The 21,218-nt window shown below is 46.7% G+C and overlaps 1 protein-coding gene across 37 annotated transcripts in view; it reads right to left on the bottom strand.

Annotated features, from left to right (window-relative positions):
- Positions 1-3,365: 3,365 nt before the first annotated feature.
- Positions 3,366-21,218, bottom strand: part of CACNA1C (calcium voltage-gated channel subunit alpha1 C) — a 457,310-nt gene continuing 439,457 nt past the window's right edge. For 20 of the 37 annotated variants that reach the window (XM_068191793.1, XM_068191796.1, XM_068191792.1 and 17 more), the window contains 10 exons: positions 19,705-19,806; positions 18,613-18,740; positions 17,366-17,515; positions 16,086-16,438; positions 15,198-15,224; positions 13,882-14,010; positions 13,323-13,432; positions 11,340-11,443; positions 8,040-8,357; positions 3,366-7,785 (listed from right to left, as the gene is read on the bottom strand). In XM_068191793.1, coding sequence (XP_068047894.1) covers positions 7,489-7,785; positions 8,040-8,357; positions 11,340-11,443; positions 13,323-13,432; positions 13,882-14,010; positions 15,198-15,224; positions 16,086-16,438; positions 17,366-17,515; positions 18,613-18,740; positions 19,705-19,806 — 1,718 coding nt within the window. In that variant the 3' untranslated portion in view covers positions 3,366-7,488. The remainder of the gene's footprint in view (positions 7,786-8,039; positions 8,358-11,339; positions 11,444-13,322; positions 13,433-13,881; positions 14,011-15,197; positions 15,225-16,085; positions 16,439-17,365; positions 17,516-18,612; positions 18,741-19,704; positions 19,807-21,218) is intronic. The other 17 variants (XM_068191799.1, XM_068191794.1, XM_068191806.1 and 14 more) reach the window with 4 other exon arrangements.

The raw sequence follows: 21,218 nt of genomic DNA, 5'->3' as shown, positions 1-21,218 counted from the left end.
ATGTACTTGGGCTGAGCACACGGTGATTTATAATGCTGCAACACAAACACAGTGCTCAGCTGGCATTGCGGTGTAATTTCCTGATAACCATGGTAGAACAAATTTGCTCAATCGACAAGCAAATGTGTGGAACGTTACTTGTTATCATCCCATTAGCTTCATGGCTTATGTATATCCTAATTACACTGTATTTAAGCTGAGGGCATTCATTTTCTGTTGCATGTGCTTGGTAAGAAGGAATCCAGTAGAGAAAATGTTAAGTGTGTGGTTGCACTTGAGTCACACGTTGGACATCGTGACACGTCAGGATTTCTGTGGTGACCGCAGTACAGACAGCGGGTGGATTTCCTAAGTTGCTGTTTAGTAGGGCAGGCTGTGGCTGTGCAGACCGTTCTGCAGCCCCTTAAATAGGGACAAGAGCCCCTGAAGGGCAGCAGGGCCGCCGATGGGAAATAAGGGGCTGCAGGAAGCTGTCTTTAATTTTCAGCCACTGCTGGTAGGAGGGAGCAATGTCAAAGGAGTTTTGATACCATTTACAATATTGAACGAATCTGGACATTGTTTAGAAATTTATTAGCAATTTTAAAATAACATCATTCCTTAGATAAAAATGCAATCTTACAGGAATATACATTTGTCCCACACAGAGATGACCCTATAGCTCACTGGCGGGCCACTCGCTCTAACCTTCCTCTGTTGATTTTAAAACGTGCGAGAGGGCAAGACGGACTCTGGCACTGATGACAGGCTTACATGACGGTTACAAACTGTACAGCAGTATTTACAAAAGCATTTCTGTGGGTTCATGAAAACTAGATATAAAAATGTGGAAGGAGGTAAAGAATTGAGACAGGGAAGGGCTTGGGTGGAGGTGCAAAGGAGGGCTGGGAAGGTGGGCAGGGAGCGTAGGGAAGAGTGGGAGAGGAGGTTTATATCTGGACTGATTTATACTTGAGAGAGGTCATTTTACAGCTCTGGGCAATTCAAATGAAGGCAAAACACTTATATTTATCAACATTTATAGCTGATGATCAGAGCAGGAAATGGTGCTCCAGGGCCTGAACTTAAGAGGTGCTGAGGAACCCCATCTTCCCTGAAGTCACTGGGAGACACCGGTTCGCAGTACCTGCTGGGCCAGACCCAAACCATGCACAGACAGTACCCCCGGACCTTAACCCCTTTGGATCCTGCAGTGCTCAGTCCTTGGTGCTGATGTGAATTCAGACTGAGTGAGAGATCAGCTGCTAAATTACACTTTCGCTCCTGAAACCGGACTAGATTCCAACCACTTCTTGCCAGAATTCACCCAAAGTGACTCATTCCTTGCTCTATCAAGCGGCAATTGTTTGGAGGGAGATTCATCATTCGGAATTGATTTTTAAGGCAGTTTTATTAAGTATCTCCCCTTTTTTTTGTGTGTGATGCAGCAATGTTTGTTAGAGATATTTACAATGTCACTCCTCCTCCTCCAAAATCTTCCCACATTCAAACTGTTAAGACTAAATAAGCTTGAAACAATAATTTCTATGAGCAATCATAAAGTTGATGATGCTTGGATAGTATTGGCTGCCAGTCCACCTAGGTGCTTGAGATGGGAACAGACTGACTTAGGATGCTTAAAATACTGAAAGCATTTCAGCCTAACTGGGAGAGAGCTAACAGAAAAACACAGGTATTTAATCACCTGAATGATGATGCCAGCAAATGGTGTCTGAGTTTGTGGTTCTGTCTCAAATAGGGAAAAGCTTTGGAAAGGGGCTGTTGGAATGCTGGCAGAAAAATCTGTGGTTGAGTGGAGTGAGGCCTGCTCTTGCCTGGGCCTGTCCCTGCTCCCCTGGGCCTGGGATGCAGCTGCTAATTCTGGCCTAAGGAAATGACCAGGCAGAGCCAACTTCATGCCGCAGGAGTGGAGGCAGGTGCCTGACATGGGGTAGAAAAACAACAGCATGGGAGTGTGGAGACAAGCTCCTGATCCTGCCTAAGCCCTTGGTAATGCTAATGAAAATTACCTCATTACATCAGTCATTGGTGCTGCTCTTCTCAATTAGCCCTTTAGAAAGGGACTTGATTAAGTTGCCTAATTGTCCCCTGCCACCTGAGATCTCTGCCCTCCTCTGGGGCTGGGGGCTGTGACACCAGCCCTGCGTGGGCCAGAGCTGTGCCTCTCCCCACCAGCCGTGGCAGACCTGGCAGAGGATACTGTAGGGTATCTCAAATGACAGTGGACACCCACATTTAGGCAACTGAGTCGAGCCCTGTGCCCCTAAAGAAGGCCTGTTTTTTATGCTCAAGTGTTAAGTTCCCCATAAGGGAGAGGAGAAGAATGGAGAGTTTAACTAGAACTAAGGTTTGTATCAGAAGAGGGTTTTTTTTTCTCCATTCCAGTGTCATGCTACTGAGTTTTCTGAAAGCAATTGGAGCCCAATGTGTCTTCAGAACACGACGTATCTCCTGCTGTGCTTCTGCCCTCACCCACCCAACCTCAGGGAGCTGTAGCAGCAAGGCCAGAGTGGTTTCAGCTTTCCAGAAACAAAGCAGGAACAGAGATAAAAGCTCCACGGACCGAGATCCTGTTGGAAACTTTCTAGATCCCTGGGCTTGCTCACCCAGCGTAAAACTTTAAAAGTTTCACAACATTCAAAAGAAGAAAAAAAAGAAACCCTGTGCAGCTATTGAGAATTGTATTTCTTAGACTCCTTTGAAGAAGAAAATAAATGGGGGAAAGATGTAATTAAAATTTTCAGGGCCCAATTATGTTTTCCACATCCTTTGCATCAATACAACCTCCTTGGCCTCTAATGCCCTCCAGCCTCATGTTAGCAAGATGGGAACTGAGGCTTCTGATGACCTGGAATATTTTCTTTATATGCACTACAGTTTTCTTTATGAGAACTGATAAAATCTCACTGCTACCAGAAACCCCTGACTGGATTCTACTTCAGTATTGTTGTGCTCCAAATTCCCCATTCAGTGTTCCTCTTCCCGCCAGTGCCCCTGCTGTGGGGACAGTCACAGCAGGACCATGGATGTATCTCAGGATACTCAGTTCTGTCTCATTAGGGCTGCTTCACTTCAGCTCCCTGGACCAGTGGGTTGGGGTTTCTCATCTACTCGTACAAAGCAAGGCCTGCAACTCCATCTGTGACACAGGTGACCAACCCCACGGGCTCGGGGTGCTGCCACCTCGTCTGGTTGTGTCTGTGTGCAAACGCGCATACATTTCATACAGCAATCTGAAACTCGGGCAGAAAAGACACAGGAGCCTGGCTGAGACCCATACAACTGTTATATTGGCGTCAGTCTAAAGAAAGCAATGATACATTGCTTTGGAAATTATCAAGAAATGTAAAAAAATGCATTTGCCCTTTCTTTGTTGTTGTTGTCGTCGTAGTCACTGGGGCAGGGTTGTGAGTCAGAAAACAAAGCAGAAATAGATGCGGTTCTGTACATGGCGCCTCTCTGGCTGTCCCTCCGTGCTGGGGTGTGGTGGGCAGGGCAAGAAAACAGGCAGAACCCCTGCAGTAGCAGCAGCATCTACACCATCATCGTCCACACGTCCAGCTGAAGAGGCAGATGATGCACAAAAGGTCTGTGGACAACGAAACTCCAGCTCTGGATCATGAGTTCCACTTGCTTTCCCATCACGTCAGCCACACAGAAATAGGGAAGAAAAAAAGAAATGCACCCGATGTGGCTGACCCAGTACTGTCTGGACTAATGAGCAGGAGTGATTCAGGGAGGAGGTTTGTTGTTTTATAAGAAACGTCTTTAGTCTGCAGTGTCCTCTCGCGAGTCAGAGATGCTCAGAGGCAAACAGCAGATCATTTTCCCCATTCTTTCCTTCCACGCCACTTCTCAGCCATCGGTTCCGTCAAAGCTTCCATCCACAGCACAGTGATTGTACCCACCATCCACTCCCATACACAGGGAAACACTCCAGGAACTAAACCTGCCCCCTCCTTCCCACTGTCCCCCAGACATTGCCTCACTCGCAGGAGGCAGCAGCTCTTTGCTCAGGCCTGTCACAATGTGCACATTGGAAGTACCTGAAATGAAAAAAAAAGAAAAAAAAGCCACCCTCCCCAGAAAGAGAAGTTTGCACAGCTGGCACCAGCAATTACTAAATTTAACAGCTCCCCCTCAAACTGCAGAATTCATTTGCATTCTCTGCTAGCTATTCATTTTCCACTCTGCAGCACCTACGAGGTCTTCCAGGGGAGTGGGGTTTTCCCTGGCCATAGGCTCTGACCCCCGAGGGAGCAACATCTTTCACCAAGAATGGCTGGGGCACTATCCTTCCTGTCATTTTCCTTTCCCTCAAGAAAAAGCCTAAGAGTTGGGCTGTCAAGCATCCAAAACACGCATTGTCACTGATTTAGGTAAGCGCTGTTTTTCAGGAGTGAAGAACCCCTGTTTTCCTTTGGGAGGGTCAGATGGACTTTGCAGTGAAAGAAGATGAGTTAGGGAGCCCTTACACGGCATTTTCAGGAACAGCCAGGCACGGGCATTGTTCCCTTTCAACTCCCTTTGGAGCACATCAGCAGCAGCAAACTCACAGGGAGACACACGTGTGTGCCCATCTCCGTACAGGCACCAGGGATGAAAGGATGAGACTGACCCTCACCAGCTGGTTACTTTCTCCAGGGAAGCCTTGAATTATGACTTTGATGATAGATGCTTGTACAAATGGATTCATATTTCTCTAGTATTTGGTTTTTTCCAAGGTATCTTGAGCTGATACTGGCCAGTTCAAAAAGTACAGACCAAAATACCCTTTGCTATTTCTCCTTTATGCCCCAGAGAATCGAGCAGAAAATCAAGAGCGTCACAAAAATAACGTAATCGATGTATGAAGTGAAGGGTGTTCTCGGACATCTGCAGAACCATCAAAGTTTAGTTCTGAGTCAGATCACACCTCAGAACTGATCTGCAAGTTTATGAATCATCCTGAGGAGGGAAAAAAACCCAGCAGTAGTCTAGACAAAAAACAGTTGCATAAAATCTAACAATACCTGCCTGTTTTTTCAGCCTCTCTCAGGGTTAGGGCCAACCGTCAGTGTGAGAGAGTTTCACACTTACTAGTCAGGAATTGTGGCTGGGACATGCTGTGCTGCCAGATGTTTTGTGACTTAGTACCATCCACTAAAGTCTGGGAAGAGGACTGAGACCATGCATAGGAACACCAAAAAGTCACTTGGCACCTGCATCTTGACCAGCCTGCAGCAATTCTCCTAATAAAGATCCACAACTCTCTCCCTCTCCCTCTGCTTTTAGCCCAGACCAGGGTTAGATAACTTTACTTTGCCAACTGTTCTGATTCTTGCATTTCTTATCCCAGGAGCCTGCTAAAATTGATCAGGGTTCAGCTATTTAATAAAATAATTTTGAAGCCAGATTTTTTTACGCCCCGCTCCTTAAATTGCTGGTGCCAGCTGAACATGTAGGATGGATCCGCCAAATGGGCTTTGGGGGTCTTGCCACCCTTGAGTGGGACGAGACCTTTAGAGGAACTGAGCAAAAGGAAAGAAAACAAAGCCTGAATAAAATGTCCCAGTCTTGGGAAGAAAGATTCTCTACCGATAAAGTCATCGTGCACGTTAAAAGGGAGTGAGGAAGAAGGAAAATGAACACAAGATATGCAAAATCAGTAACGTTCAACCTGTCAGTGGATTGCAGAATAGTTACTTACACCAGGTACACTTTGTTCATCGTACAAATTAAAAAAGGAAAAAACAAAATAAAGTAGTACCCTTTCCCCAACCACACGTAAAAAAGCACTTAAAAGTTCAAAGGTAAAGCTTGGCACATTCCAAATACGAAATGACTCACTTGACATGCAGCAAAATATACAAGAAGTGATTCTTTTTTTTTCTTTTTTTTTTTAAACAAACTTAATTCAATTCATTATCTTTGCTTGGCACAATTGCAATTCATTTTAAAAAAATATTTGAAAAATACTGAAACTGACCTGAATTCAAGTATAACGGTTTCTTCAACAGAAACATTATCAATGCAATAAAACATCACACGGAATATATAGAAGCGTAACGTCTTCTGGTTTGTTTCTCTTTTTTTGCTTCCCCCCACCCCCGTAAATTTTTTTTTTCTATACAGTTTTAATGCCGACACAACTTACAATTTTATTTTAAAATTAATATTATTGCATTGTTTTTGCATATCTTGTGGAACAGAAAATGCAAAGTTACTGATTCCCTTTTCGAAAGCAGAGACAGTGGTTTGTTTTTGCATTCGAATGGCCCCAGATACAGATCTCACCAAACCAAGCAGCCCAAACCAGGACCTGGAGAGCTGCTCTTACACACGCACGCACGCACGCTCGCTCCCATTGCTCCCACACTCACAGGTACACTTAGCACTAAAAAGAACCCAAATCAATCACTCAAATGTGCAAGACTATATCAAGTGCATTGCCTACTATCTTTAAATTATAAAACAACGACAACAAAAGGTTTCAGTTGCTAGTAAATAAAATTACAAATCCTCGGTGTACATAATGGTTGGCAAAACTCATCTATCATTATACTTCCCAGCAAATTCCAATGGAGAAACCACCCCGACCCCAGTTTAAATAATACAACATGATCAAACCAATGTAACATCTGCAAAGGTGAAAATAAACCAAAACAAAAAAAGGTAGGTGATTACAAAACGCTGTAAACACTCCCTTCTCCCTCAAAATAATAACAATAATTATAATAATAATAATAAAACAGTCAAAATAAAAACTGCAACATGCTTTCAAGAAAATACCAAACTGCGAAACAAGAACTCTGCACAGGCCCGGCGGCCTCTCAGCCCCGCCATGCCTGCTCTCCCATTGGCTGGCACAGTTGGCGCGCTAGCTCTGATTGGCCGGCAGGACACAGCCTAAGCTCGGATTGGCTGGCGAGTGACCGCCCGGGCTCTGATTGGCCGGCAAGGGCCGCTGCCGGAGTCTCGGCAGGGCTGGGCCGCGCCTCGGGCTTCTCCTGCTTCCTCCTCCCCGTGGCCGCGTGGGAATCCACAGCAGAAGTCTTCCTCTCCTTCCGAAGCAAAGGGCCTTGGCTTTATGGAGACGGTGAGGCTCATACAGAATATGTGCAAAATGATTTTTACAAGCAAGGTTGAAAGACACCCGTTTGGCGCAGGGTCCTTTTGGCTAGGGCGATCCACAGGAAGCTGAGGTTCCCCTTCGTGCTCCGGAGGCAGCTGTCGTTCCTTGTGCAGGGACTGAAAAAAAGAGGGAGCTGGCTCTCCTCCTCTTCTTCTCCTCCTCCTCACTCTTCCTTCATGGACACGTGCTGGGGTTATATCCGCTCCTGAAAAGCTTTCTTACACCACCCAACTCTGCGACTCGTCCCAACAGAAATGAATGAAGAACGCTGTTCCGGTTACTCCAGGTCACGAGAACAGTGAGGCACTTCTGAAACAAACCCATTAGGAACATTGAAACAAATAAAAAACCAGCATCGCTTCCAGCCCTGGCAACTACAGGCTGCTGATATAAATCCTGCTGTCCTTGAGCTCCTCCTGACTTATCCTACAATCCGGGTTCTGCACCTCTTCCTCTTCCTCTCCTGCACTGTCCTGCCCTGGGTCCCTGCAGTTAGCAAAAGGCAAGAGGTTGCCATTGGGGCTCTGCTTGCTGTTACCATTGAGAATGTTGTCTGCTGCATTTTCCATCTCTTCTATCGTCATGTCGCAGGCGTCTGCGAGCTCCTGGGTTGTGACCTCAATGAACTTTGGATCTTGAGCAAACTGCATCAGTCCTTCCGAAATCAAGACCTTCAAAAGCAGGTGGGGAGCCAGAACACAAAGACACGTGTTAGTACCCTGCAGCATCAACCCTGCCACACCTCCAACACAACCCTCTTCACTGCTGTGCTTCCTTCTCCCATTCATGCTTCCAAACCCCTGCAGGGAGAAGGGCTCTCCTACTGCTGGCATTGCGGGCAGTAGTAGATCTGCCGCCCTGCTCTTGCAGGGCCGTGTTTCTAGCTGCCCGTGCCACAGCATCCTCGGTGCCCGTGCGCTCTTACCGCTTCCACCAGGCTGCTGGCGCTGCCGTGGAACTGCCGGCTGCTCCCTGCGGTCGGGCTGGGCACGGTCAGGGACACCGGCCGGGCTCTCCTGGGGCTGCCGCCGCTCTCCGGGTACCGGGAGCCGCAGTGCACCGACGGCAAGCTGCTGTTGAGCTTCTCCGAGGACTCTGCCCCGTCGAGGCGCAGCGTTGGGATGGTCTGTTGCGGCCAGCCCCGGTTGCACGGCGTGGCCGGGGGCGTAGCACACAGCCGAGAGAACATGGTGGGGGAATGGCTTCGCTGGAGCAGGGGACTCAGGCCGGCCACTGCTAATGCCTGCGGACAGAGGAGGGACAACGTGAGTGAGAGCTTGCAGGGCTGGAACAGGGAGGTGATGGAGAAACCATCTGAGAAAGGCCTGGAGAGTCTCGAGGCTTATGAACACCGCCGCCAGCTCCTTGAAGGGTTTGGATGTGTGCTGCAAACTCATCTTGTCATTTTGCAAGCTTGCCTTTTAATGGTGCACCCTGTGCTAGTGCCAAGCACTGGATTGGAAATTTTCAGAACCGCAGTTCTTTAGCCTGGGAGCCAGGGCACTGCCTGGAGAATGCAGCCCCATTCCCCACGGTTCTGCCAGGAGGGATGCAGCCCCATTCCCCACAGCACTGCCAGGAAGGATGCAGCCCCATTCCCATGGCACTGCCTGGAGGATGCAACTCCATTCCCTACAGCACTGCCAGGAGGGATGCAGCCCCATTCCCCATGGTTCTGCCAGGAAGGATGCAGCCCCATTCCCATGGCACTGCCAGGAAGGATGCAGCCCCATTCCCCACGGTTCTGCCAGGAAGGATGCAGCCCCATTCCCACAGCACTGCCAGGAGGATGCAGCCCCATTCCCCACGGTTCTACCAGAAACACCACCTCTTCTCCAGTGGGGGAGACAGTAACTCATTTTCCCACCACTGACACACAGCATAGACTTTTATTGCCAGTTGCTGTTTTAAGTGTCTACTGAGGAACCTGAACAGATACCAGATATGAATTTTAGATGTGTGTGTGGCTGGCAATAACTTGAAATCCACCACTGGATTTTAAGGCATCTGCTGTTGGTGGGAGAATCAATATCTGATGATTATACTTTCGCCATCCAGTCCTTCCTGTAATCCTATACACAACCTCTGAATCATTCAGCCTCCTCTTAAAATGAATTCCTCAAGAGGCCTCTTGTTGCACAGGGCAGATCTGATGCCTTATTGATGGTGACTGCTTCCTTGTTCTATAAGCAAGACTGTCAGAGTCATAAGCTCATCTCACAGAGCTCATGGCTGAACAATGAAATAAATGCACAGAAACTACAAAAGCCTGTGGATTGTGTTGTGTTCAGGCTGGGGCAAAGCTCTGTGTTTAGTCTAAGCTAACTGTGCAGAAAGGCACTGGCAAGCCTCCCTGCTCTTCAATGCCTGCCTGAGAACACTGCCTCAAAGACATGACTTACACAAGACTTAAACTTGCCCTTTGGTGATGCTCCTTCTCTCCACTCACCACAGTGGGACTGAACTGACTAATTTAAACTGGACAGCTCACTTAAAGTGATCTAATGTTCAGTGAAGCTCAGTCCATCTGCCACTGAAATCCTTGGGTACTGATAATTATGTTGTGCTGATGACTTCAGTGTCAGAAAAAAAGAATTTTTCATTCTGAAAAAAAGAATTAATTCTTAGTCACCTGCAAGTTCACCGAGGTTTTCTCAGTAATTAGATGTCAGACTCCTATCAAATTTCAATGAGGAAGAAAGCCCTTAAAACTTCTGAATAAGTCATACCCTGCAGGCTATGATGGCCTCAGCACGTCCCTTAAACTGCCACGACTTCAAGAAGAGACCTGGATCTGTCAGGCAGGACAACAGAACCAATTTTCCAGCTTGCTGGCAGAAACTTACACAAAATGTTTTATCAAGAATGTGAGGTTCTGAGGAAGCTGAAGGACGCTCTGTAGGATTGCTTTGAGCTTCAGCTGAACACATTTACATCTCATGATGTACAGGTATTCCATGAGAACGCCTCTTCAAGCATTCACGGCAACAGAATCCATTAGGTTTAGCAGAGACAGCCTTTCCACTCTTTGGTCTTATTTTAGGTCCTGTTGTTGGTTAACATTTTAGGTACTGCTGCTGGTTAACATTTTTGTAAACATGAACATTGCTGAGTGTTGTCAGCTGGCAGCCAGATGCCTCTTTCAGGGTAGCCCTTCAGTCTGGCTGAGTGACACTTGTGTGGGCAGAGCCCCATCCCTCCAGGTTTTGGGCTGCATGGTTGGTTGGGGAAGTATGAAGAGGTTTGGAGGGAGGTGATTCTGTCAGCTGTGTGGGCTGGGAGGGCTGGAAGGCCTGTGTCCCCTCTGCCTGGCCTGCCGTGGGAGGGCAGGAAGTCTCAGGAGGGCTGTTGGTGCTGTGGTGAACGTGGGAAGCTGTTTCCCGACCAACTCTCCCTGCTCCAACACGTTTTCTGGTTGTCCCTGCCACAGCTGTAACTCTCTGCAGACCACTGCTTTCTGGAGCTCAGTAATGAAAGGATAACTCTCTGGAAGTGGAGGTGAAAAAAGCCAGGGAGCCTCAAGCCCACCCCTCTGTCACTCCTCTGACTTCTCACTCCTCCCATTCTTACTGTGTGGCATTTTCTGCCCTTGTGGCAGCCTAAAGAAGCAGCAAGGCCATTCTACCCGGCCTGAGGGGATTGCACAGAGCAGGATGCCACACCTGCGAGGCTGGCACTGCCATCTCCACCTGTTTGTTTTATGGTGACAAAAAGTGGCATCATCAAAGCAGAAGACACAGCTCTCCTTTGGAGCCTGACAGCTGGCTAATCATTCAGGTACATGTTTAGGCATACATTTGCTAGGCTGCCGAACACAGTTACAAAGGGCTTAAGAAGCTGATTGATTACATGTAATCAGTTTGTGTTGTAAAACGGTTAATTACACTTACTGGTTACCTTTAATTAATATTAAAGTAGAATGTGCACACTTTATTCATGTGCATACTGCCATCAAAGCCAGTGTAAGTGCACTGCAGCATGCAATTTGGGTAGTTATTTTCATCTTTTTGCTAGTATTTTATTTTATTCATTCATGAGCATCAGACTGTGATGACTGTGGCTGACTCCAAGGTACATATTCCTCTAGCATTCTGGGAATGGTAAAAATCCTGATTGCTAAAACCTGAGCCTTTGGTATGGGTGAGAATCTATCCCAAATGGTTTTGAAACAGTGGGTTGGGATGCTCTAGGGGGCACTGCAGGTGGCAGGGTTATTAACACTCACCTGATGATGGACCAGATGCAAAGGCAGGACTGTCTTCTGTGAGACGTCCACACCCTGGTTTTTCTGTCTTTTCAAACACTCTAAGTGAAAAGATGCTCTTCGACCTGAAACAGCAACACACACGATGTGTCCATCACTCATAACACACTACAGGTAATCTGGTTTCAGCTTCTTTTAGTGCAGTCCCACTGGACCTACAGCAAAGACTCACATGCTTTAGGCTCTGTCCACTTCCCCTCAGCACCGTGCCCTTTCCAAAGCAAATGTATTTACAGAAAGCACTCAGACATCACAAACCAACCAACTCCACCTTCCAAGCAAGCTGCAAGGTAGGATTGCTTCAAGGTAGGACTCTGAACACTTTTCTCCTTTAAAACACGTGCAGCTGATTTCCCTCCCAAGCAGTGGCAGTGCTCTCAGACCTCTGTGGCTGAGGCAGAGCCCTCAGCAGGATGGGACAGCTGAGACTCTGGTGCTGGGCTGGCTGCACACAACACACATTGTGCTGCTCAGGTGACACTGGCACCCTGCTTGCATGTGATCTGTGTCCCTCAGCTGCCAGACATACCACACTTGGTGAGACCGTGTCTATAGCAAGGTCAAGTGCAACTGAATCCATCAGTGGGGAATTTACTGGTAAATGGAAGGTGACTTAGACACAGATGAAGCATTTTTGGAATTTGGAAGGAAGGGAAGAGAGAAAAAAACATTTCAGAAGGAGCTGCTGAAACAGACACAGTTCTTTACTTGCTATAAAATTAAATTTTACTTCTCTAAATATGAGAAAGGTACTCCCAATGAGGAATTTAAAACTACCGAAAAGTATGTTTATGATCAAGTGCTTTACTTCTGAAAAATGGCAAATAATTTCATTATTAAAGATTCATGGCACACGAAAATATTTTGTGGTCTTCTTCATTTTGTTGACATTTTCCTAAAGAAGGAAAGAAAAATAGAATTCTGAAAAGAATAAGTATCTTTATATTGGATTGTTGAGAAAAAGCCCTCTCAGGGCTGGAAAAAATATGTTATAACCTAGAGAATTAATGTTACAATGCAGGTTAAAAATATTTCCTCTTTCTAGAGAAAAAAACCAACTACTAAAATGAGTATGACACCAGTATATAAATATTCACTAGAATGTAGTTAGTGAAGCATTGTATCAAGGGCTGACTGCCTTACAGATAGATACAGAAGTTGTCATTGCCTAATATTTTAAGATTTCAAATAAAGTAAATGTTGTTAGAACAGTGAAGCATCCTGAAGGATTTCAGTGAAGGCTCAGTAGCCTCATTCTAAATATGACACTACTAGTCTGTCACTGTTATTCTGTAAAAATGTATTTTATACACCCAATTCTTTTTAGTTTCTCCCTTCAATGCCCCTTTCCACCACATCAATACTCAGAAGAAGGCTGAAAAATGCTATACCTAAGAGTTAATTTTGTCACAGACTCTTGATACTTTCATAAAACCTTGTGATTCATGGGTTTCATCTCACAGTGAAGCAGTTGAAAATCTCCAGGTACAATTGCAGCAGAAGGCAAATGTATGTCATATTAACTTAATCTGACATTCAGTGTGTTCCTGGCAGCAGACAAAGGAGACAGTCTCTCATTTCTCCTTGCTGAATATACACAGAGCAGAACACCACAGGCTCAAGGCTCACCTATTCAGTGACTTCCTGGTGATTGTTTGGAGAGCCTACAGCTCTCAAATAAACTGCCCTAATTCACAGGCAGGCTTGGTCAAACAGATCACAGGGACTGTCCAAACAACCACAGGTTCATCTGCTGACTGAGTGTGAAGCCAGCAGAGCCATGTGCCTGATCAGGATTGTCTGCATGCCCTGGGATTCCTGGTCTCAGGAGCTGAGTGCAGCAAACAGCAACACTCGTGCTCACACAGGCTGGGATTCTTTCAGGGAGATGTGGGAACTCCATCAAGGTGGAGGAAACACAGCCCAGCCCTGCTGGGAGCTTACCTAGAGCTGAGGAGCACAGAAACCCCTTCTTCGGAGAGTGCCTGCTGTCCTCTCCTTTGTTGTGTTCTGGTGGAGTGAGTTGTCTGTTTTCATCATCTTGGTATGCAAGCCTGGGAAGGAGAGCAGAGGGATTTAGAAAAGCAGCTGATATTGGGCAGAAAAAGCCCTCTTCCAGCAAGGAAGCCAGGAAGGTCATGCTAGCAAAGGGATGCAAGAGCAAGCTAGCTTCAAACTATTACTATGGTCCAGGAGCAGTAACAAGAGACCATGAGACAGGGATCTCTAAACATGAGCTCTGGGAACATCAGGAGGTAGAAGAGAATGTGGGGGGCAGCCCTGCAGATATCTCATTCGGAGAAAGAAAATCCTAGGTGAAAAATAACCTTTTCAATGTTACTTCTAGGGCTGAACTGGAATTATTTTTTCAAATTTGATTTGTCTAAAATTTTCTGACCTTCTCCCATAAATTGAAATTTTTGTAGAAAATGCCACCTCTTCCCACCTCTCCCCCTTAATTAAAGAACCACCCGAACACCTTGACTAAAGCTGCAAAGCTCACATTTCAGTAGAGAGCAGACTTGGTTCACTACAGTACTCAATGTCTTCATTCAGATTTTCATCGTAAGTCTCATCCTGAGACACTTCCTCTTGGCAAACAATTGCCAGCTGGCTGTCTCTGGAACTGGAGCTAATGAGCAAAAAAGACAAGTCAAGATATGGAGATGGAGAAGACAACCTGTTACAAAGACAGGAATGACAGGCTCCATCTGTCTCAGTTTATTATGATGCTGAAGACCCTTCACAGGAAAATCAATGACTGAACAGAGCTACAGAGTTCACAAATACAAGGCAACAATCTTTGTGTCCTCTTTCACAGGATGAGATTCTTAAACTGTAAATGTATTTTGTCCTCTGTGACTACCTGCACTCTATGAATGTGCACATCACACTGACCACATTTCCAACGATATGCCTCACTGAACTCACAGTAAAATCTGAGATGGGCTCTCAGGAATAAGCTTTTTCCCTTGTTGCAAAAGATTTGGTTATGGATTTTAGAGAAGCCTCCTGGACACTCACAGTAACCCTCTCATCTCTGTGATGTGTGGCCTTTGCCTCCCAAATCCCTCAGTCTGCACCAGCTCTGCCCTCTGCCTCCTGGTCACGTTCTCATCCTTGCTGGCTTTTCCAACTTTCGTCCCCTTTTTTGACTGCAGAGTGCTTCTACTGAATTCAGTAGGATCTGTTCAAAGCCTCAGGTGTGCCAGCCCTTAATTCCCTGCTTGCCTCCTCTCTGTCCCTCTGTTTCACATTTCAGCACTTGTATTTTGCTTCATTTGGACTTTGCTTTTTCTGAGGAGTAAAGTAAAATCTGGAGGTAGCTTGAATCTTTGAGGTGTGGACATGGAGGTAGTGGAAACTATTTCAGTTTCTTACTGTAGGACAGTGCTGCAGTGACCCTCCTCTGAAATGGGAGGCAAGTAAAACTGCTAAGGTGCAGAGGGGAAAAAAATCAGTACCTGGCATCTCCTCCTGTTCAGCTGTCTGTGTTTAGCCAAAACCATGCGGAATTTTTGCATGAACGTGCCAGGGTGTACTTCACTGTGCTTTGATCAGAGGATGTGCAGATGTGTGAGCCCAGCTAGAATCTCTAAAAAACCCCAGTCTAGAAAATAGCCAGAACATGGACCGCTACTTGCCCCAAGTTGGGAGTATTTTCTGGAGCTGTCACGGTGCTCACTATCTCTATTTCAGCCCTACTGACACCAAAAAGGAGAGGTCATATTCAGCATAATGGGAATTTGGAGTTTGAACAGGATGAAGATAGAGGGTCTTACACCCAGGCAGCATTAGGGGGGTATGGAGAACACGTACCGTCCCAGTGTCTCGTAGTAATGTGTCCTAATTCAAGGAACGTGCCCAGGGAAGCAAGGAGAGAAAAGAACACCCCGTTAGCAGTGTCACACCAGCATGAGTCCAGCAGGGAGGAGGGCACAAGGGAACACATGCTGTGCAACTCCCTCAGGAAGGCATGAAATAGAAAAACCACAGGACTCTTCACTTGGGCAATTCTGCACCCACTGAAGTTCCTCTGTCTTATTGTCCTATTCTGTCCTTTCTGGGGGCAGCATTTGGCCACCTTTTCACACTGTTCACTCTCTGCACTAAAAAAAAAAAAATCCATCTCTTTCCTGCTGTTTCTGAAAGTATTAAAAGAAATCCCCCACTGAGAAAAATTATATTCCTTTTGTGTTAGTCATCTGTGTGTAGAGAGCTTGAAAACTGTCCAGAGAAGGGGATTTTCTTTGCTTTGTTTCTGAAAACCTTGCCTCCCTCCTCCCAGAATGTCTTTGGTGACCTCTGTAGGGATGTGACCTGCTGAATGAAAACCCACTGACTTCAACAAAGCTCCCTATTGGGCGATTAGGAAATAAAGAGCAGTCTCCTTGAGTTACCAGTTGATAAAACACCTCCCCGTGGTGAAGGAGGGATAAATAAGGTTCCCTTTGGATCTTACAAAGATTTCTTCCTGATAAAGCCCAAAGAAGTCAAGTGTGTTGGTCAGTAAGAGTGCTGGTGCTTTGCAGTGGCCAGTTGGTGTGTGTCTGTGGGCTTTGGCACAAGTGGAGAACCAGAAGGCTCAATCCAGGCTGCAGGCTGGGCAATGTCTGGGAGTGGCTTTGGCTTGGCAGCAGTGCTCTGGTGTTTGCGTGCACCTTCCAACACCTGCTCCCTTGGCTCCCTCTCTGCTGGGAGACTTACCTTTTGGATGGGAGTTTCCAGGGAGCCTCCTGCACACATATGGTGGGTGACAAGGGGGTCCCATGGCCTTCCACCGTGCTGACAGTGCTGGGGTAGCTGGGTGGGCTGGGGAAGCGACACAGGGCAGTGTTGTTGGCATTGTTGATGTTGGCATTGGAGCCTGAAGATGAGTAGCTGCTGGGAGTGAAGGTGGAGTCCACCAGCTTCTCGTGAGATGGAGACTCGGTATCTCCGTGGTTGTTGCCAGACTTGTTGATGTGCAAAGGTCTCTGGGTGGTGAATGTCTGGGGGAACCCACTCCTGCCGTCACTTTGGTAATAGCTCACGTGGTTTCCAAACAAGCCTCCAGCTCTCTGTCAGAGAAACAGAAAGGATTTTTTCCTTGTGAGTGAGATGTGCAAGGGCCCCGGTGTTTTCCTTCTTAGACTGTTCTTCAGGAAAAAAAAAAAAAAAAAAAAAAAAGAGGACCAAAGTGTGCATGATGGCACTGGTGCTCTCTCTTCCAGAAGGCACTGTGAGGACTTCTCTGTCACAGAGACTAGCTACACACAGGCTGGGGCTTCAGAGGGCTGGCAGGTGTACACCTCCCACCAGTCCTGGGGGTCCAGGATGGGGTATGGATGCAAGAACCAGGGAGCTGCTGTCTGGTTTTCCCAGTGCAGTTACAAAGGAATGTTTAGGTATGAGGGGGAATTTGAGAAGAGCACCAGAAACTATTAAGCACCTGGAGGAAGAAATGAAGAGAAATGAGCCAGTTATGTACTGTATAGTTGGGTAATGAAAGGGACTGACAGCATCTTTCTGTAAAGAAAGGAGGAAAATGCCAAAGGACAGGAAAAGAAAGAAAACAATTTACCAAAGAAAATAATTATAAGAAACAGGAATGAAATAAGAGAGAGATGTTTTAGCTAAGTTGCTCAGAAAATTTTCTCCTTCCATAGGAGCTCTACTGGGTCCTTGTGTACTTTTTGGAAGGATGCTACCAGTGCCACTGAAAGGAGTGAACAAAACAGTGAAGTGTGCCTGGCTGCTGCTCTGCAGATTGCAAGATGGCTGCACTGATCTGTTCTTTAATTTAGGTTTCATGAGGGGAATCTTCCAGTGAGGAGTTTCTCTTGAGAGAAAGAGAGAAGGAATTGGGATAAACTTAGGACCTAGGTCCACACTGTTTTCTAGTAAGATCTACCAAACAAAGAGGGCCCAGCTGGAAAGCAGAATGAACAAAAGAGAATGTAGCACTCTGAGCTCAGCCTCAGCTCGCAAACTTGTTCAGAACCTACCCGGAAGATATCATCTTCAGAGGCAGCAGAAACAGCTTCTTTCATGGCCTTGTCCAGCTCTTCTTCAGCTGTCAGGTCTCCAGAAATTGCTCGTCGGATCTCGGGCCCAATGTCGTGGAGTGTGCGCAGACCAGCCTGCAAAACAGCAAACTATAGAGCTTCATATCTCCGAGTGGGCACGGGAGAGACAACAGCATTGCCATTTCTTCCTAAACACTGTGGAGCCCCTTCAGTTAACACAGCACCCCCAGCTCCTAGAGAAACAACAACAAACCCTGTTCTTTCATCTCCACCTCAGGGAGAGAGAAACTCTTGGCAATACAAACCAAGGAATGTTTGTTGCTAGTCCTTGGCTTCATCACAGCAGGACACAGACATAAATCCACAGGCTTGACTGAGCAGGTCTGCATGCTTTCAACTCTGGGTTCTCAGATCCACAACCAGAAGCTCTAGAGCAGCCACAGTTCCAGCTGAACCATGTACTCTGGTGCCTCAGAAAATCTCTTCTTTTTAATCAGCAGCTTAAATATGGATTTAATAACTAAGCTTCTGGCATTGGACCTGCAAAGTCCTCAAACCCCTCACTGACTGGAGTGTGCTCCAAAGAGTCCATCCAGGGTGGTAAGCTGTGGGTGTACCGAGGCCTCATTCTGTGTTTGTGCCCACATCACAGCACTTTTCAGCTTGCAGAAAGTCCAGAGTCACCCGTTTTTCTCAAAGTATCCTCGAGGGACATAAATAGTACTGCTTGTACAGTCAACAGGGTTTTCTCTTTCTGTCACACAGCCTGCTGAGTGAGCATGTATCACAGGGGGGAACAAATCCCAGTCCTTACTGTCTGATGCCCTGTCCATTGGATGGCCTTGGCATCCAGGTATGCTTTTTGCATTTTAAGTGATTTTGTCTCCTGGCAACATGCACTCGGAATGGGTCAAATGTATGTGGGCGTAAGCAAATGTCTGCAGGACACTTCATACCAGTTCAAAGGATCCCAAATTTCAAATATTACTGGCAGACTGATAAATTGTGATTATGCCTCACCTGTGCCTTCCATTTCCAGAGCTAAGGGATTGTGAGCCCACGATAAACAGGTATTCATCCAAAAGGATTGGTGTGACAATTCAAGTGGTCTACGAACTCCTTTCCAGCAGGGACAGCCCACTGCAACCCCCAGAATGGCTGAAGAGGGAAGTGGGGCCACCTGTCTCTACTGTACCACCCCTGTCCACTCGGGGCCCGCTTGTCACCTGTAAGGACAGCGCGTTGCGCTGCGAGGGCTTCCCCACCAGCCCCTGCTCTTTACGCTTCTTGAACTTCCGGAAATACTCCTGGATCAGGAAGGTGGCGTAGAACTTCCCCACGGTCACCTCGTCATCTGCAAAGGGAGGGGGGTGAGCAAATAAATTCAATAAGCAGCTGATTTATCGGTGTATTTGCTCATGTAAGCCTTGCAGGAACACTGGGCACTGCCGTTCATCTCTGCCTTTTGTGGCATCAGGATGCAGGGCTGAAGGAAGGGGTCGCTCTGCAGCCAGAGCTTGCTGTGAACAGTCAGCGGGAGAGGCGCAGGTGGCATTGGGGCAGACTGGCTCTGCTGGCACAGAACTCCTGCAGCAGGAGCAGTCTCTGGTGTTGGTCAACCACAAAGGATCTTGTTATAGCAGCAGCCTCCCAGTCTGGGTCAACACATGCTGCTGTCTTGTGACAGCCTGGGGTAAGACTTATTCACAGGCTGGCTCGCCAACAGCCTCTGACTGATCATCCATCCCAGGCCTGCTCTGACGCTTCTCTGCACTGGAATTCTGTCCCTTTGTGCCTAACATGGGTGTGAGTGAACAGAGAAGATCACCTCTCCCCTGAAATGCAGTCACAGCTATGCTCCCACACAATAAAAACTGTCGGTCAGCCAAAATGTGCACTACGTTTTTCTCCAGGTAGCGCTCCTCCTTTCTGCAAACCCACTGGAAATTTTAGAAGGCATGGTCCACTGTCTTCAGAGCAGGCTGAGCAAGGCTCAGGACCTGGCTGCTTCTGTTGGCTGACAGACAAGTGCTGTTTTGTGCCCATGGGGCCACCTGGAAAGTCAGTGAATGCCTCACTGGATGCCTATGCACCAGTTCCTGTTTATGCATGATTTTTTCTTTCCCCGATTTCTCAGCAGTAAGAACAGCATATTCATGTTACTATAGAGCAGGCCTCAGCCTGATGAAATACTGATAGCTTTGAGAAGAAAGCCTGTCCCCCCTATTCCACCTGATGATCGCGAGGTGCAGCAGGACAGGACAGGTGGGGGAAAAAACCAGAGATATTCAGAGACAGGGACAAGATCCTGCACTCACCACCTGCAGGAGGCACCACCTGGTCCAGCAGCTTCATACTGGTGCGCTTCCAGATTTTCTTAATTATTGCTCTCAGCTCTTCGTTGGCTTGCTCCAGGTTACCTGCAGGGTGAAAATCATCAGAGACAGGAATTAAGCAGACCCTGCAGAGGAGCAATTTAATGTCTGGCATGGAAATCTCAGGAGGTAAATATCAGAGTGCTTTCAGTAGTGGAAAGTTTAGGGCCAAGAGATGCTCAGACCTTTCCTAAAGCTCCCTCACAGCAAGAGGTCTTCTTCCTAAATATGCATAGTCATCTTTGGGTAGGGAGGTGACTTTCCTTCTAGATACCCAGTTCCTCTCAAATGAGTTACCTTCAGTTTTATTTCTTGATTTATGTACATTCAAACCACTCTCTTCTCTCTCTCTAGGTGTCTGAAACCAATATTTTGTCCTTCTAAAGGTGTTTTTCCTGCAGTTTTTCTTATTTCTCCCCAGCACTAAGGCTCCTGAGGGTGCTGCACAGGGCTCTGCATGGCAGTAGTTCTTGTAAAAGGATGCAGTGAAGATAGGGACATGGAATAACTTGCTGAGGATGCAGCTCATGGACAGCATCAAAGGCAGAAATCTGACTCAGCAGGGCTAATTCCAAACTCCTGCCCTGACCACTTAAAAGATCCTGCTAAGGCAAGAAAGAGAGCAAGCAAGCTTTTGAGGCTTTAGATGGTTTCCCAGGAGTTCACTGGCAATGACTCCAACAGTTTGAGGCTCTCTCAGACAGAAAAGAGAATTGAATCCTTTTTGGGTCTCTGTTTCATAAGACACAAGATGTCTTACAGGGATTGTGGGTGGCTTTTTCCTCAGGAGAGTCTCTTGCATACAGTCAAATTCTGTTTAGCACAACTTTCAAGGCCTTAATGTCATTTTTCGTTTTGCCACTGTTTTTTGGCTCAGCTGTGTGCAGCTGGCACTGTAAGGTAAAGTTCTGCTGGTCACTGCTTCCCCATGCCTGAAATGTAATGCAGCCACTCCTGAGGCAGAAGTGTTTAGCTGTGAATTACAGACCTACACTCCCTTTTAATGCATCTCACTAACACATGAAGCCAGATTTTGACTCAGGACCAATATCTTTCATTACAGCAGGTGACAGAGAGCAACAAAGAGGACAAGCTGAGCCCCAAATCTTGTCTGCTTTCCTCAAATATACCTGCTGTCTATGCAAAGCTATTAATAGTCCCTTTACTTCTCATATCTCTTTACAACACCACTGTTACTATAATGTAATGCTAACTCATGCTAATAGAAGCACAGGAGGAGTTTGTGTGAGATGAGACCCTCGAGTCCAAGCTCTTTTTTCTCTCTTGGATTGGAAGATCAGTGGCAACAGCAGCCAAGAAATGGCTCAGTTCTGCAGACAGGGTACAAAGAGGAGGCTTCTTTGCCCTTCATCCTTCTCCCAGTTGCTATGTGAGCAGACATTGATCTAAAACTTCAAACTTTCAGACCACAGTAAAGAATGTGATCAGTAATTTGA

The sequence above is a fragment of the Anomalospiza imberbis genome, chromosome 5, assembly GCF_031753505.1.
Source record: "Anomalospiza imberbis isolate Cuckoo-Finch-1a 21T00152 chromosome 5, ASM3175350v1, whole genome shotgun sequence".
Lineage (NCBI taxonomy): Eukaryota > Metazoa > Chordata > Aves > Passeriformes > Viduidae > Anomalospiza > Anomalospiza imberbis.
This window is presented reverse-complemented; position numbering and strand designations above follow the sequence as displayed.